The sequence below is a fragment of the Galleria mellonella genome, unplaced genomic scaffold (assembly GCF_026898425.1).
Source record: "Galleria mellonella isolate WM207_F2 unplaced genomic scaffold, CSIRO_AGI_GalMel_v1 utg90, whole genome shotgun sequence".
In the NCBI taxonomy this organism is placed as follows: Eukaryota; Metazoa; Arthropoda; class Insecta; order Lepidoptera; family Pyralidae; genus Galleria; species Galleria mellonella.
The window spans coordinates 1,202,408-1,218,719 of NW_026442172.1; the positions used below are offsets into that span (position 1 = coordinate 1,202,408).

The 16,312-nt window shown below is 31.6% G+C and overlaps 2 protein-coding genes across 6 annotated transcripts in view; one reads left to right on the forward strand and one right to left on the reverse strand.

Moving 5' to 3' along the window:
- Window positions 1-16,312, forward strand: part of LOC113523539 (glutamine-dependent NAD(+) synthetase) — a 29,663-nt gene that overhangs the window by 1,488 nt on the left and 11,863 nt on the right. For 3 of the 4 annotated variants that reach the window (XM_052902362.1, XM_052902365.1, XM_052902364.1), the window contains exons 2-4: window positions 13,799-13,963; window positions 14,136-14,391; window positions 15,757-15,902. In XM_052902362.1, the coding sequence (XP_052758322.1) occupies window positions 13,818-13,963; window positions 14,136-14,391; window positions 15,757-15,902 (548 nt within the window). In that variant the 5' untranslated portion in view covers window positions 13,799-13,817. Of the gene's footprint in view, window positions 1-9,742; window positions 10,031-13,798; window positions 13,964-14,135; window positions 14,392-15,756; window positions 15,903-16,312 lie in introns of those variants that run through there. The other variant, XM_052902363.1, reaches the window with a different exon arrangement.
- Window positions 287-8,341, reverse strand: LOC113523540 (cytosolic carboxypeptidase Nna1-like). Of its 2 annotated transcripts, XM_031907541.2 has the most exons (17): window positions 8,140-8,341; window positions 6,775-6,950; window positions 6,144-6,296; window positions 5,830-6,062; window positions 5,607-5,753; window positions 5,271-5,529; window positions 5,013-5,177; window positions 4,821-4,936; window positions 4,564-4,723; window positions 4,160-4,479; window positions 3,963-4,080; window positions 3,813-3,890; window positions 3,322-3,501; window positions 2,826-2,974; window positions 1,834-2,016; window positions 1,519-1,689; window positions 287-924 (listed from the first exon to the last, which is right to left on the reverse strand). In XM_031907541.2, exons 1-17 carry the CDS (start codon window positions 8,207-8,209, stop codon window positions 606-608), a joined length of 2,997 nt encoding a protein of 998 aa, XP_031763401.2. In that variant the 5' UTR covers window positions 8,210-8,341; the 3' UTR covers window positions 287-605. The 2 variants fall into 2 exon arrangements, with proteins under 2 accessions (XP_031763401.2, XP_052758321.1); XM_052902361.1 differs by lacking the exons at window positions 6,775-6,950; window positions 8,140-8,341 and having other exon boundaries at window positions 5,830-6,073; window positions 6,144-6,460.

Genomic DNA, 16,312 nt, shown 5'->3' on the forward strand with positions numbered 1-16,312 from the left:
CCACCTCATTGGTATAAAAAAGAAGTTATGAGTATAATAATAGACACTATTATGTAAATATTTGTCTTTTATTCTATTTCTAGATATTACATGTAAGTGTATAAAATTTTTTGTGTGGTTATTGATACTTTTAAATTATAAACTGTCACATAATTACAATTAAGAACATAATAATTGATTCTCTTTGTAATTTTTTGTTCAATATGTTCTCATTTGTTATTAAGAACTATTTTTGCTAAAAAACCAAAAAAGGAATTGGGTATATTAAATTAGAACTATCAACCAGTTTGCTAGTAATTTTCGTTTTATTTATTCACCCATAAACATAACAGGCTAATCATTAAAACCATACCACCCTGTCTTTTGTAATATACAAACATTGGAGAGAAAATCTGAAAACATATTCTTTCATTAGGGGTAGCAAATTATAATATCTTTTTATTTAATTAAAATAATTGAAACTATGTATTATAAATAAACAATTTCATGAAGCAATTTAATTATACATTTTGTTTTATGTGATAATAATAATAATAATTATACAGTGTGATAATGTATTAATGTAATCTTTGTCGTTTTCTTCATATAAGGAATTAAAAGACAGGTTAATTTTTTGATTTATTTTCTGATATAGATTTTTTCAACTTTGGTTTGTTGTCTTTGGATTTCTTTATTACTTTTTTTGTGGACTGACATGAGTCATCTGAATCAGAATGATCTGATGCTATTGTAATGTTATTCTTATTGCTTGATTTTTTGGTTTGTATGGCAGTTGTTACATAGGCACTTTTTCTAAATCTAGTTTTTGCTTGTTTATTTTCATTAACGATTGATTTTTGTACTGACTGCTGTGTATTTCGAGGTATGTCAGTAAAGCTAGTGTTACTGACATATGGTGAACATTCAGATTTTGCATGTTTTAACCTGAAAATAAAATTGCAGAAGAATTAAAAAGTTCAATGATAATAACATAATAATCCATTCCTAAGTATATACTAGTACTAATAAAAAATACCTACAATATTAGCTGCTTTTATAATATTTATAATTTCATATATAGGAGGGCATAACATAATATGGTGGAGCATTGCACTATTTAACCAATTTCATTATCATTGATAAAATGTATATATTTTATCAATGATAATATATAAGAGCAAAATGTATACATTTTTTACCACAGTATGATGTTATTGTGTATAAAAAAATAATACTTCTACAACATTGTTGATGAAATTTTTTAAGTATATTCTCAGTCTCAATGTAAAAATCACATGTCATGATTATCATACATGCTAATTTTTGAAATTATACAATAGACTTTTATTTAAGTTTTTGTACAGTTTAGTTTTTAAGATAGTACAGTTTTTATCTTATTAAGAAAAAATGGACTCTACAGGTGGGGGTAGAGGTACAACAATCTTTGCTGGGCAGCTTTACTTCTTTAGTCAGCTTTACTTTGTTTATTACTTTCTTAGAGAAATACCTAATACTTAGAAATAATAAATATATACTTACTTTCCTTTTTTCTTACAGGATTTTGGCAATTTATTTGTGGGTTCTAATATATCTTCTCCAGAATTGGTAACTTTTACACTGATTTTTTTGCTTTTAGTCTTCTTTTTTTTCTTTTCATCTGCACATTTTTTTCTTTCTCCTTCTAGTTCTTCTAATTTTTTAGAACACGACCTGTTTAATAATGTTTTAATTTTATAATCCTCTTTATACATTACAAATTTACAGTAATGTTAAATCTATTCTTTCGAAATTGAAATAAAATTTTATTCATCCAAACATTCCAAAACAAAGTGTTAACTACTAGTTCGAGCTTACCTTAATAAGGCTTCACTATCTGTAAAATATGAGTTCATAGCAAAACTGGATATGCCCCAAGATAATGGTCCTTTGTCCTCTCCATGCACTCCAGTCCAAACATTTCTTTTAAGTGAGCTTAATTTCACTTGAAGCTCTGATGGTTGTGTTTGTGTATTTTTGTTCTTAATATCTGAGAGGCATCTTTAACACAACACAACAAAATAATACATAACTATCTAATACAATAGTTTTATTTAAAAATAATAAATAAAAAAAAATACGAGTTATCCTTACTTATTTTGAAGTTATCCTCAAAACACGAACGTAATTTGTAAAACCGTCTAAATTTCCTTTCTCATGATTAATTTCATACCTGCTTCTTACATGAAATGATATTAATATTGGCCGTCAAAATTTGGCATACATCTGATATCTGGTATGGAGGTTCATTTTTATGTCATTTAATTAAGTCTGTCGGGCGAATGCCGTCACAGATATAGCTAGGTTTTGGTATAATTTTCAGCTGACTTAAAAATGGAGGAGGTTCTTAATTCGGTTGTATTTTTTATGTTTGTTACCTTAGAATTTTATTATTTATAAATCGATTTGACATTTTTTTTTTATTTAAAAGGATATACTTTCAGATTGGTTTCATAGAAATTTTATCAAAATCTGTTAAGGAATTTAGTTTATAAAATCCGATTTTGCCACAATTGAAGTTAGTGTTTTTTTTTGGACAAAATAATTTATTTATAAAACGTGTTAGAAGGTTCACGTGATGGTAGGTGGTAATCATCACCTGTGCACATTGACGTTTATAATAGACACCAGACAATGCACTGTGATGTTTATGCATTGCCATTCCTGAGGATTATGGTGTTATGTCACCGTAATTTCACTAGTATATGTAAACTTTCAAAGCAAAACACAGTAGTGTAACAAGGTAATACTTATAGTATTTCTGTAAATTTTCATGTGATTAATTAATTATATTTAAAATTTAATCTTACTTTGGAGGCGGTAAACATCGAAATTGGTGCCATGAAGCTGGGTTCAATTTCGATTTTTCAATTGATTCATTAAACATTGAAACGCTTCGAGGTCTGCCACACTTCTGAATTTTCTTCTCACGGTCGGAGTGGTATGGCGAGTCGCTTGTCTGTGGCAATAAAATAATAATAATTTCATAATAAGTAACATTTATCCTCTCTGATTATGCCTTCAACTATTGAATTTCTTTACCTTTCAAGAAAAAAATTAACTCGAATCTGTTTAGTAATTACCAAAATACTAGGTGGAAAATTATAAAAGCATTGTGTGTGCTCTATGAACAAACGGACGTGAAAAATAATTCCTGACTGTGAGATAAGTCATTTTTCCAATAAAACATTAGGTTACACTTCGTGCCAAACATCCTGTCAGACATAATCTTAAAAAAATTATCATCTTATAAAATATATCAGATACACATTAATTTTATTTCTCAACTTATAATAGGAATGTTACCGGTGCTGGTATTATTTTAAGTTCTGGAGGCATCTTTTTCTTTCTTCGCGGCTTTGATTTTGTAGAAGAATGTAGGAACTTATGAACTCTCCTAACCGGACTAAGACTCTCTTCATATGATTCATCAGATGAAGCATCTGTCATTGCATCTGATGTCAGATCTATTGTTGCTCTCGATACCTTGAATTATATTTACGGAATTATTTGATTACATTAAAAATATTATTAAAAATATTTTAAAAATTGTTTAATTATCTATATATTGTGATGATAATACAAAAATAAGTTTATGAGGAGTGTAACCTGACTTATTTTCTGACATAATTAATACAGGAATACTGCAAAAAAAATATTAAACTATGTTAAAAATTAGTAAAGGTATTGCGTAATATAAAAATACTAGTACATTTTTCCTATGTACTTGTATCGATCCATGTTACTGCTACATGTAAAATTTATAGATAATTAAACTTCAGAAATAATTCGTATACCTGTAAAGTCTCACGCTTTGTTTTCTTTTTTTCAATTCTTTTCATTTTTTCCAATTTGGGGCGCTGTTTTCTTGGTTTCTGAAAGGAAGGTAGGAAAACTATAGTAATTATTCTGAGTATTTGGAGGATTTAATAAAATAAAAAACTTGCTTCTGTTATATTCCTATTTATATCTGGAAACATTGGTGAAGGAGGTGGTGCTGGTTGCGTTATCATTTCTTTACAAGTTCCCGCTTCAGAACTACTGCTAGAAGTATCTCCCTCATCACTGTAATATAAAGCAATAAATTTAATATTTATTATATATTAATATAAATTGGAAATAATTTTATTGGAAGCATGCTAACCTCGAATAGTCTGAAAGATCAATGTTTGTAGGCTCATCTGCATTTGACCCCTCTTTTAGAAGCCGTGTCACAATTTTTGTTCGCAGTCTTTCTTTGCTAGGGTCTTCGTCATAGAAATCTAATAATGTTTCACAAAACGTTCGTCCCAAACTTTCATAATCTTGAACTGAGAAATGTGTTGACATCCTACTTCCTAATTCAGACCCACCAAAAGAAGCTTCCATCGTGTAACTATTTGCTACCCCCAACATCCAAACTACCACTCGACCAGTACCTTCTTTACTGCGTTGTATTCGAAATTTACAATTTTCAAATGAAAACTGCAAAAAAAAAAAATACACTTCTGTTTCAGAATTTATAACACGTTATTAATTTATTTTTTTCTTATCATTAACATTAAATACCTTGTCTGCTGCATTTTTATGCAACATCAATGGAAAAACTTGTTCTTGTAATCTTTTGTCAGAATTTCTACGGCTTTCACACCCGTAAATAAAAACATTGTGTTTTCGAGAGTGTGCGTGTAAATCTATGTACATTGCAACCCCACATTCTTCCTGTAATCTAATTAGACACTAATTTTAGTTTTTAATGTTATTATTATTAAAATAATAATAATAATACAGTGTGACAATGTATTAACACAATCTTCGCCGTTTACCTTCTAATCATCACTTTAGTATGCCATACAGAAGGATAAGTTTCTCTTATGACTGTTCGATACTGTCTATTTAGGTCCTTTCCGGTCAATGAGCAACGATTGTTGCCTACAATTACCTGTAGTAAAAGCGGAAACATTTAATGTTAAATGTACATTATGTATTATATGAATAATATCTAGTTCACCACTTACACCATCCGGGTTTAACATAGGCACCAATTTAAATATAAATTTCTCTCGCAATTCGCGGGCTTGATTGGAATCCCCGGTTAAATAATCCATAAATCCTTTCATCATCCATGATGACGGAGTTTCTCCTGGGTGTACTCTTGCCGTTATTATGACAGCTTTCTTTTTCTAAATAATTAACGTAATATATTGTAAAAAGAATTTAGTATAAATAAATTTTATTATAAGTAAAATTAAGTAAATTATAAAGATTAGATTCACCTTCTGTTCCAACTCATTTGTGCTCGGGGGAGCGGTGATGGTTAAGTAATAAACATTATTACCGGCTAATGTTCTGCAGAGTAGTCGTAGTTTTGAATAAGTTGATTTGATTGGGTGTGCTTGAAGCCTTGAAAGGTATTCTTGTAAATCTGAGTATGTATATGGATAACAATGAGCAATATATACCGCATCATCAGTATGGGGAAATTCTATGTTAAAAGTTAATGTATAGCTGGGAAATTGTTCTTCCTCTTCCGATCTGTAATATATATTTTATTAATTGTTTGTGTATACGTACGTACTTATAGTGTATTGATTATGTAAATAATATCTTACGTGGAATCATTTTTGTAATATGCAATATTATCACCACATCGTCTCCAGCCAATCGAATGTAATTGTGCATCTTTTGTTGAATATAATAAAGGTCTCATGCCTTCATTATATAAACTTTCTGCTTTTGATAAATTTACTATTGAGAATCTGAAAAGTGTGTTAGTATTACTATTGATTTTTTATAAAATAATTTATAAGTTATGTTTATTGTTAAAGTATTTACCGATACATCATTTGTTTTTTTGTATTAGTAACCTTGAAGTAAAACCACTGCATGTGTCTATTGGTATAAAGGTCTGTTCGAAGATGTAGTTCGTAATACTCTGATGTGATGCGTATTGCTTTTGCTAGGTTACCACTCTCAAATCGAGATTCAAATCTTAATTCATCGTCTCCACTAGCAGTCGCACATGCCGACAAATACAGCCGAGAACCGCCCACAGTGGAACGACTGAACTAAAAAATATCTAAATATTAACTTTAAAATGACATCACTTATCTATTATGTGTAATAGATTATATTTTGTGTTAACTCACATAATTCACAGCGCTCATCGGATAATATTGAAAGATGACCGTTCCCGCATCTTCACCTACTGGTTGAGGTCTCAACTCCTTCCCAGTCGGTGTGTAGTAGGCCTCTGGTGTTGCAGGACTCCATATTGTATGTTGTATTCTTTCTTCAACCACCTTATGCAAGTTTAATGTAGATATTTAAAAATATCCATTATTTTTTACGTACGAGTACGTAAATTGTCTCTTAATGTCATATTATTAATTTTCTGGAAATTTATTCGGTAATTTAACCTTAAAAATGTAACAAACTAATAGACATACTGTGTTGTATGACTTAAACTGCCTTCAATTCCATTATAGTGATAACATATCTGCCGATAGACACGTTGTCACTGGCCTAGCTTAATTGGTGATTCATTAGCTATATAGCCCAAAGAACCGACATTCAATGGAAAAGGTGGGTTTTTGAGTGGTGACCTTTTAGTGACTATTAGATGGATCAACATCTTTCAATGTCTTGTGGGAAGACAGTGGATGCTGTTAATTCAGGACACTTTCTTATGGTGATCTAGGAGCAGGCTTGTATTCAGCAGTAAACAATTAACGGTAAAAATGATGATCATGAAGTTTAAAATAATTATCTACTACATACTTGACATTCAGATGGCCAACGTGGTGCTTGTTGCGGACAATCAAGTTCTTTTGGTAGCGCAAATAAGTCTCGTGGTTCTCTGAGTTTCGCAGTAGTTCGAAATGTTCTAACATCCGTATTAATTTCGAGTTGATTAGTTTTGATGTTGTTTTGAAGAAAGTTTGATATGAATGTTCCTGTATTAAAGAATTATTTTTTTTTATAAATGGTAGTATTATTATGCGTAGATTAATTTGTGTATGCTTTTTATGTGGACATTACGTGATACCTTTGTTAATTCCGAACCGATTTTGATATAATTTGTTATCAACACGGTTTACTTCCGTGGTTGTCTCATTATATTTTTTTCTCGATGGAAGTAAATTTTTTAGAGTGAAGAATTAAATTATTGTTTTTGAATGATCTTACATTGACCTACTTGTGTAGGAAACTTCAGAAATACAATTTCGTTTTTGGAAACCTTGAATTAAAGATTATTGACAAGCACGCGAAGTTTGTTGGTTGGTACCTTATATATCGATATATATCGATACGAATCCATTCTTGGTATTAGTCGTCGTAACATATGAAACTGTAATTGTTTACACCTATTAAAGTATTCGTTTCTTCAAGGACAATGTCTATTTATGGAAAATACAATGAAAAAAAATATTCAATTTTACCTCTATTATATATTGGAAACAAAGAAGCCTGCAATGTCTTTACATGTTCTAAATTAGCTATCAGTAAATTATCATGTAACACCGGATCTATAGTGGGCAGTGTCAATGTTACTGTTGTATTGTCGATGAATTCCCTTTTCCTTTCTTCTTCCCTTTCAATCATTATAACGTTTTCTTGAACGCTTTCTAGTTGTTTCCACCATAACATTTTAGAGCTATTTTCTATATGGCATTCGTATTTAATTTCCTGCATAATTTAGTCCGCTTGTATCGTTCTATCTAGCGTTTGTGATGCTAACTTTGTTGTCACCATGACTACAAAATTGTTTAGGATATCGTTTGGCAGTGTACCGTTAAACTGGCGGGCCGCCCGGCGCCCCAAAATGAACTGGCGAAAAGGCTTAATACATTCACAGTTATTGAAAGACGATTGTGTGATGCTTCTATCGAGCTTTACCAGGTGATTGATGACGTCAGCGGGGTACTCGTACGAAATATGGAAATTTGGTAGTCGTAAACGTAGACTTGAGAGTGATATTACTTCTATATCAAATTCGCAGTAGTCACGCCATGTACTCTTACTATTTCGCGAAATAAAACTTTTAGATCATAAACAAACTTATTTTACTTACAATGAAGTAAATATCGGGACATTTATAGTAAAGTAAATAAATATTGTTTTTATCAGTAAATTACTACATACCTTTAGGTTCATCCGTTAGTTCATTACTATCATTTTCAGCACTCATTTCTTCCTGTTTATTTTGTGACATTGTATATTTATTTAACGGTTTTAGTAAATTTTACTTTTTCACAAGGTATAGTAATTTTTACAAACATTAAGTACAATGTATTATTAATAAAAATATCATAAATGTTCGAAACTTTAATCATAAGCTTTTTAAAGTTCCCTTTGTGTCAATTCAGTACGTTTAGACTAGACTAGTCTGCTCGCCGGCGGGCTGTAGTGCTGTATGTCGTCTGGGTCATGGAAAATATCGTTATCATCATATAAGTACCTGTCTCATTTGCATGAAAATATGTACATTATGCAAGCAGTTAAGTTATATTTTACTCACGTTAGCATGGTTTATATTTAAAACGAATTATAACATTTCATATTTATTGTCTCATTGATAATTAATAGTTTTTCTCTTATTGGCAATAACATTACATGATAATAATGCAATTTAATATTACTTATGTATGTTTTTATTGAGTCAGAATGAGAGTAATTACAAGATTAATATTTTTAAAAACTAGGTTTTAATTATTTGGGAGAAAAAGGCAAGTAAATGTCTATGATTTTATGAAATCACTGTCTAGGTAACACGATAGTTCCGAGAAAGTCTGAAAGGTGACTGCACTTTCGCCTAGTATGAGAAAACTTGTGGGGGAGTGTAGAAAGTTCCATACTAAACTGAAACCATTCGTGGTCGTAAAAGTTTAATCTCTTCATAGAACTATTAACGTGTAGATTCTTTGATAAACCAAAACTTTTTGGCGTTAATCATTGTAATTAATCATTCTATACAAACTTATAAGTAAAATAAATTAATTATGATTTTTTTTTATTATTAAGTATTTTTTATCAAGTTAGTTGCCTCTATTTTTTTATATCTATATATTTATTATTATTATATTTATTGTGATATCTTCATTAATTTCCAACCGTTTTTCATAATTATTTTATTATAGCTGTTTTTTATGGATCAAAATCTTAATCTGTATTTGTTAATGCATTTTTGTTAATGCAAGAGAGAAATATAATATGCTAGAATTTATACGTTTCAAATTTTTTTTTATATTGGTACTGAAAAGTAGTAGTAACATTATTTTGTACTGGGGGGGTCTGTACTGTATCGTTGTCTATGGTACGTCCATTAATCAAACGGAAATTACATATATACGTCTGCAATAAAGTGATTATTCGTATAGTTATCATGTGGAGAAATTGCTTTATACATACAGAGATTACAATAATTTCGTTATTTCTATTATTTGTTAAATAGTAGATATGTTTTCGATTGGTGGATAATATTTATAAATATTATTGTTCAATATTCATATTAGAATAGCCAGATCAAGTAGTGAACACTTAGACTTGGTTATAATTATAGTTGAAAATGATTAAATGCTGCGTATTTAGATATGTTGCGGATAGTATTATATTTATGTTCTACAACTCGTCCAACTCCTAGTAATTAAATCCATTTTTTTTTAAGTTTGGAAAGAATGATTACTAAAGAAACAATATATAATTTAGTATATAATATAAATAGTAATAAAGAAAAACATAAAGTTGTATGTACTGAATAAAAAGTGAAAACTGTCATTACGGCTCAAGATTCTAATACACATGAACAATTGTAAAGTATTTATACTTATCACAAAATATGACTGCATGCTATTTGTTACTTTATTGTTTAAGCATAAAGAATGCAGAAATAGTATTATAGAACAGTGTGTACAGTAGATGTTTAAAGGTTGCTACGGCAACAGTTAAATCGATGCCGTAGTTAACAGTCGCCAATGTATTCGAATTAGAGGGACTCGATTATTCTCCATAGTATTTCTTTCGTCATCTGTTAAAGGTACCTAGTTTGATTAATCCTTTATTAATAACCACGCATAAAATCTTTTTTGTCATAACGCTTTTTATTTTTATCAATATTTTTACCTAACCACGGTAATACAAAGCATTTCCGTTTTCTATATGCATAACCATACTACATAACCATGAAATACTTTTTTCAGATTGATTTATTATTTTTATTTATATTATCAACAACAAGAAACAAAATATATTTTATTTTATTGTATGTTTTGTTTCATTTCTACATTTGTTGTTATGTAAAATTTTATACAACATCAAATGGCATAATTTTTCCATTTTTAGGCAACTTAAAAAAACGATCTTCTGAAATTGAGTTTTATTCTGTTACGTGATATATTTGTCAATTGTAAACCGATTTTGCTGATTTTTCTTGCATTCAATAAGGTTTATTGTTTTATTGGTTAATTTTATTACCATTGAAGTTGAACAAAATTTAAAATATTGATTATCAAAGAGTATCACGAATATCTTTTAAATATCGATCATGAGTGCTATACATGCTTTAAACGGTATTTATGATATTAGACCTGGGGGCCTACCATCAGATGAAATTCCGAATTTTCGGGCTCAATTTCGTGTTTTTGTTTGTACTTAAATCGACTAAAATATAATAAATCCTAACCTAACAGTCCAGAGGAACGATATTTTAATATTTTTAATAATTTAAAGCGGCATGTATTAGGTATGTAAATTTAACATCAAATTTCTGTTTTGTTCATTCTCGAAATTTCGGAAAATATTTCATGGTATTCCCTCTGGTTAGTATGAGTGTACAGATTTCGTCGAGTCAAGTCGATCTACTAATTCTTTATTCAACATTTATTTACCATTAATCTCAGAGCTTCAGTCAGAGAAAACATGCGATTATTATAATTATGCAATGGATAGAGAAGGTGAACTGTTTTCCATTCCGTTTCATTCAGTCCTCGTCATTGCGAAAAACCCTGTATATGCGTGAACTACCTACAGACTAGGTAAGGTTTGTGAGGTTATTGGCCGTGTCTTGGTACCTACTGGTGCGGATCGATTTCAACCAGACATCTATTCTTATTGTGTCTTGTCACTCATCAGTGGACTTTTGTAGTCCATTTAGGTATGTAACTGGGCCCTGCGTCTGAAGCAATACGCTTGAGAATTTTTTTAATCGTTATTTTGTGAACAATTTATTAACAACACTTATAAAACCATTTAAATGTATCACATTATCTAATGATTTTTATATTTAGAGTTTACACTTTAATGTAGGCGTTTCTCAGGTTTCAATTATTGGTGCTTTATTTAGAACTTTGTATTTAATATTTATTCACATTATCCATATGAAATGTACGCATCGAAAATTATATGATAAGTAAAAATATATGATAAGTTAATGTGCCTTTATCGGTCTCTAAAACTTTAATACTATTTTTTTGTAATAAAAAAATTCTTTGTTGTGACGAAAATTGTAAAAGCACGCATTGTACTACTTTCTATTTGGTGTTTATAAACAATTTAATCTATTTGTAGGTGAAAAATCGAACATAATAGGTGATAATGATTAAAATTAACAAAATATAAGTAGGTAATCCTAGTATAGAATGGGCCTTCCTTTTCTTTCCTGTGGGTGTCGTAAGAGGATACTAAGGGAATTTAATGATCAAGAGATGGGCAGCAGCATCCCACATAAAACATCGCCAAAGCCTTACAGTGGTTGCCAATCCGTCAGCGTAGCAACTACTGACAAAACCCTCCACGGGAGAGGTCTATGTTCAGCTGTGGACAGTTAACGATTGATACGATGCACAAGATACAAAAATTACCTAGGTGCTTAGAAGTACGTCTTTTTTTAAATGCGAGGAAATCTTCAAAAAGTGAAGAATCCTAAAATATTCCTTTGTACCTTTGAAACTAGTGAGTACTTTAGCATTCTTCTCAATAAAACTCCACGGTATTCTCTTTCTTGTTGGTTATGTGTCAGTTAAAAATTATTACATTCTTACCCAACTCTGGCATCATGCTTTTTACTTACCCGTTATAAAAATATTTTGATATATTTCACGCGTAGGCATGTGATATCAAGTAGATATTGTTACCTGAATATTTTTGTAACAAATTAGGTGGATGGGCGTATGGTGATAACAAATCTATAATTAATTTCCTGTAGATTAATGTCACTGCAATTAGGATTTACAAAATGTTTCAATGGAGAATGGGGCCTATTCTGAGGTGCTATTTCTCTAAACCGAGATAGGTTTTAATCTTTTAATTTGATAGATTCGCGAAATTACTGTTTTATGGATCATCTTAATAATTTTGAATCTTAAATCTATTAATATGCATGTATATTATTGCAATAAAGATTTCGCTGTGACATCAAAATGAAGTTTTAATTTTAGAAACGGATTTAGAGGAATTCCGCCTCAGAATCGATCCAAATATTAAACACTTTCGAGACAATAGTTTGACTATATCACAGTGTATATATCAATAAAACAAATTTGTTTTGGTGATAAAAACATTGCATAGTATACACCTAATGAAAACTTCAAACATAGCTTTAGTGGATTAATTTTAAAATTTTATGTATGTCTATATTCATATAGAGACGTAGGATGCCTGTCTATCTCTTACGACGTTATAAACGGAATGCAATACTTATATTCCCACATACGCCATAAAAGCTGTAATCTGTATAAATTAGAATAAAATGTATATGTAAAATTATAAATCTAAGATATTTTAGATGTACCTAAGTATTACGTAAGTATTAAGTATCTAACTGTGTGACAACCCTAAAATAATAAGTTTTACGTTTAGGGTAAAAATAAAGTTTCTCTCCTACTTTATAAGAGTCTTACTGTGTATAAATAGATGGCAAAAGGTCACAGTACGATTTATAGACCATATCAAAGTCATCAACGATTACTCGATAAATGCTAAACAATAAAAATACCATCATCGGATATACAACTTTTGGAACGGGGTTGAGGCATATCTTATCATCGCATGTTCCCAAAAGTATACAGAGTGTAACGAAAGGGTATAACAATTCCAAATTTAGCGATAGTAGTCAAGAAATGGTTTATTAATATAAACATAATTTGACCCTTTTATACATATGTAGCGATGGTCACATTAAAATCCTACTGTCCAGGTCTCTCCCTTTAAGGAGAAAATATTAACTTTGTATAACTTTTGTGGCAGCTCAATATACGTAGGTTAACTTGTAGTTTTGGTTGCTTGCTACGACATACCAGAGTGGTGCATGGTATTGAATGTATAAATATATGAATGAATATTATTTTTCACTACATCTTAGAGTAAGATGCAAATAGATTTTGCTCTAGAAAAAGTGTAGAAAAAATATCGAGAGATCAAAAACCATGTTAAATTTAGGTAGATTTTTGTAGTACTGGAGAGTAAATTAAAACACATCATCATCATATCAACCTTTAACTGACCACAACTGAACATGCCTCATGCCAGTAGTTGCTACGCTTGGCGGATTGGCAACTGCAGTTAGGTTTTAGAGATGTTTTAAGAGGGACGTTGCTGCCCAAATCTCATCGTAGGTTCATCTCTTATCATGTTGGATTCAAATATGTTTGTAAAATGTGGCCAAGTTGAATATTATTTAATGTAACGGTATCTAGAAGTAGACAAATACAGAAGCATTTGTGAGGCAGAGAGTTGATTTACCTCACCAAGGATTACAGTCGTAAGATTATGTTTATTGTTTTTTAACTTATTTGTATTATGTTTTCAGTAAAAAATAATCAGCAAAAATGGGACGAAAAGTGACAGTGGCAGTATGTACTTTGAACCAGTGGGCGTTGGACTTCGAGGGGAATTTAAGTAGAATTCTGCAATCCATACAAGAGGCTAAAGAAATGGGCGCCCTCTATCGTACAGGGCCAGAATTAGAAATATGGTTATTATTATATTTATATAAGTAATCTTAATAGATAGGATAGTAAAAATAGTGCACAAACTTGTTCTGTAAAAATAATAAATTAAGCATATTATACTGCACTATAGTTGTTTATTTATCTTAATTTATGCCCGCACTTGTAATTATTATAATCCAAGATCCTTTGTTACAGTGGTTATAGCTGTGAGGATCATTTTCACGAATCGGACACCTATCTGCACAGCTGGCAGGTACTTGCGGAGTTACTTAAATCTGCAACATGTAAAGACATGCTCATAGACGTGGGTATGCCAATTCAGCACAGAAATGTCGTATATAATTGCCGAGTTGCTTTCCTGAACAAGAAAATATTGCTTATTAGACCAAAGATGTTACTTTGTGAGGATGGAAATTATAGAGAGAGCAGATGGTTTTCCTGTTGGACCAAAGTAAGTGATTTTAAACACATTATATATAATGTACTCGTATGTAGGTATATAAAGATAGACATCTTTAGTATCTACTCTAACTATTTATTCGTAAAGTAAGGGCTCTGGGGGATTAAAAATCACGTTGTACGTTAATTATGATAGATACGTTATTTTTATATAATTTGCTTGACTTTGTATTACTATTTGTAGTACACAGTATCATCTTTCAGTAAAATGCCTATTAAACACGTCGGCTTATACAAAATGAATCGTATTACGATACACGTAAACGACTTTTTAATTCGTAGGTGTGAAAACGCATGTACAATAACATACATTTTAAAATACGAGGTTTGTCCGGAAAGTACGTATAAAAGTTTTTTAAAAATTTTATTTTACAATTATTCAGGTAAATCAATTTTATCCCCTTCAAAGTACTCCCCCTGTGACATAATGCACTTGTGCCAACGCCGTTTCCACTGTGAGAAGGCTCCTTGAAAGTCCTCTGGTTGTAGGTTTCTCAGCTGCCCCGTCGTAGCTTTTTTTATCTCATTTATGTCCCCCAAATGCCGCCCCCGAAGTACCAATTTGGTTTTTGGGAACAAGAAGAAGTCACACGGGGCCAACAACATAACTCTTCGTGATTTTTGATCCGGGGACAAAAGCTTGGGAACGATCTTGGCGCAAATTTTTTTCATTTGAAGTTCGTTTCTTAGAATTTCGTGGACCACGGTTTTGCCCAAATTAAGCTCTTCAGCCACCTGTCTGACCGTTAAACGACGGTCCCCATTAACACAAGTTCGAAACGTTTTCGTCGGAATGTGAAGTGGAAGGACGTCCTGAACGTGGGTCATCTTGAACGCTTTCTCGGCCCTCTCTGAATCTTTTTAGCCACTTGTGGACGGTTGGTTCCTTCACAGCATCATCCCCATAAACTGTTCTGAGATCGGCAAAAATTTCAATTCTTGCCGATCGAGAGTATTACGACGCGCTGCTCTTCAACGGAAGCGGGCTTGCCGACGGGGTTTCGTTAAGAGGTAACTTCACAGATGGCGTGACAAAGTTCGCACCGCACGGCGGTCAGACCAGAACTGAAGCATTGTTAGGGACATAAGGAAGGGGTCCTGCGCTTACCTGGCCTCCCCACTCCTCTTTCTCGCATTCCAGAACACTTTTATACGAACTTTCCGGACAGACCCGTAATATAACCTACGTAGCGCAGTGGTAGACAACGTTTTGGGCAAATAATGTTCAAGCTTTGATTGTATTTTGGGTCTATTTGAACGAATTGAAGCCTAAGTAACAAATTCTTCTCAATTGATTAAATCGAGGTATTGGTGTTCTTGTTGTGTTGATGAAATGTTATTAATATTATGTTTTCAGGAACGACAAGTAGAAGATTATTTTTTGCCAAGAATGATAACAGCCATTACAAATCAGACGACAGTCCCTATCGGTGATGCTGTTATTTCGACGAAAGATACTTGTATAGGTTTCGAAATATGTGAAGAATTGTGGAATCCGCAAAGGTAAAGTGTCAATAATATCGAAGAGGGAGACTTTGTACAAATGTCGATTGCTTGGGTAACTCTACACCATTCGTGTTCCTACCGTGAAGCAGTCGTGTTTGCATGGCTGTGTATCGGTTTGAAGGGTGGGATATGGCGTGAATTTATAGGGTACAGAGGATTAGCACCTGAGTCCTCAGGAATGGCAACGCATGGAGGGTATTATGGGCGAAACAGAATACTCTGTTATGTCCATGGTACTGCTCATGTCTTTAGGTGAAGGTTACCATTTTCCATCTGGTGGGCCGTCAGCTTGTTTGCCGTTCTAAGTTGTATAAAAAAAAAGTAAAGTTGGTCACGATCACATGACGATAATGTTAATTCAGTTTCGGTTTAACGTGAAATGATGTTAATTATATTGTAAAATTATA

Coding starts and splice junctions, on each gene's coding strand:
- LOC113523540 (XM_031907541.2), bottom strand. CDS start 8,209: ATGTCACAAAATAAACAGGAAGAAATGAGTGCTGAAAATGATAGTAAT. Junction 6,297..6,774: donor GTTGGCCATCTGAATGTCAA/GTATGTAGTAGA, acceptor AACTTGCATAAG/GTGGTTGAAGAAAGAATACA. Junction 4,724..4,820: donor ACTAAAGTGATGATTAGAAG/GTAAACGGCGAA, acceptor GTGTCTAATTAG/ATTACAGGAAGAATGTGGGG.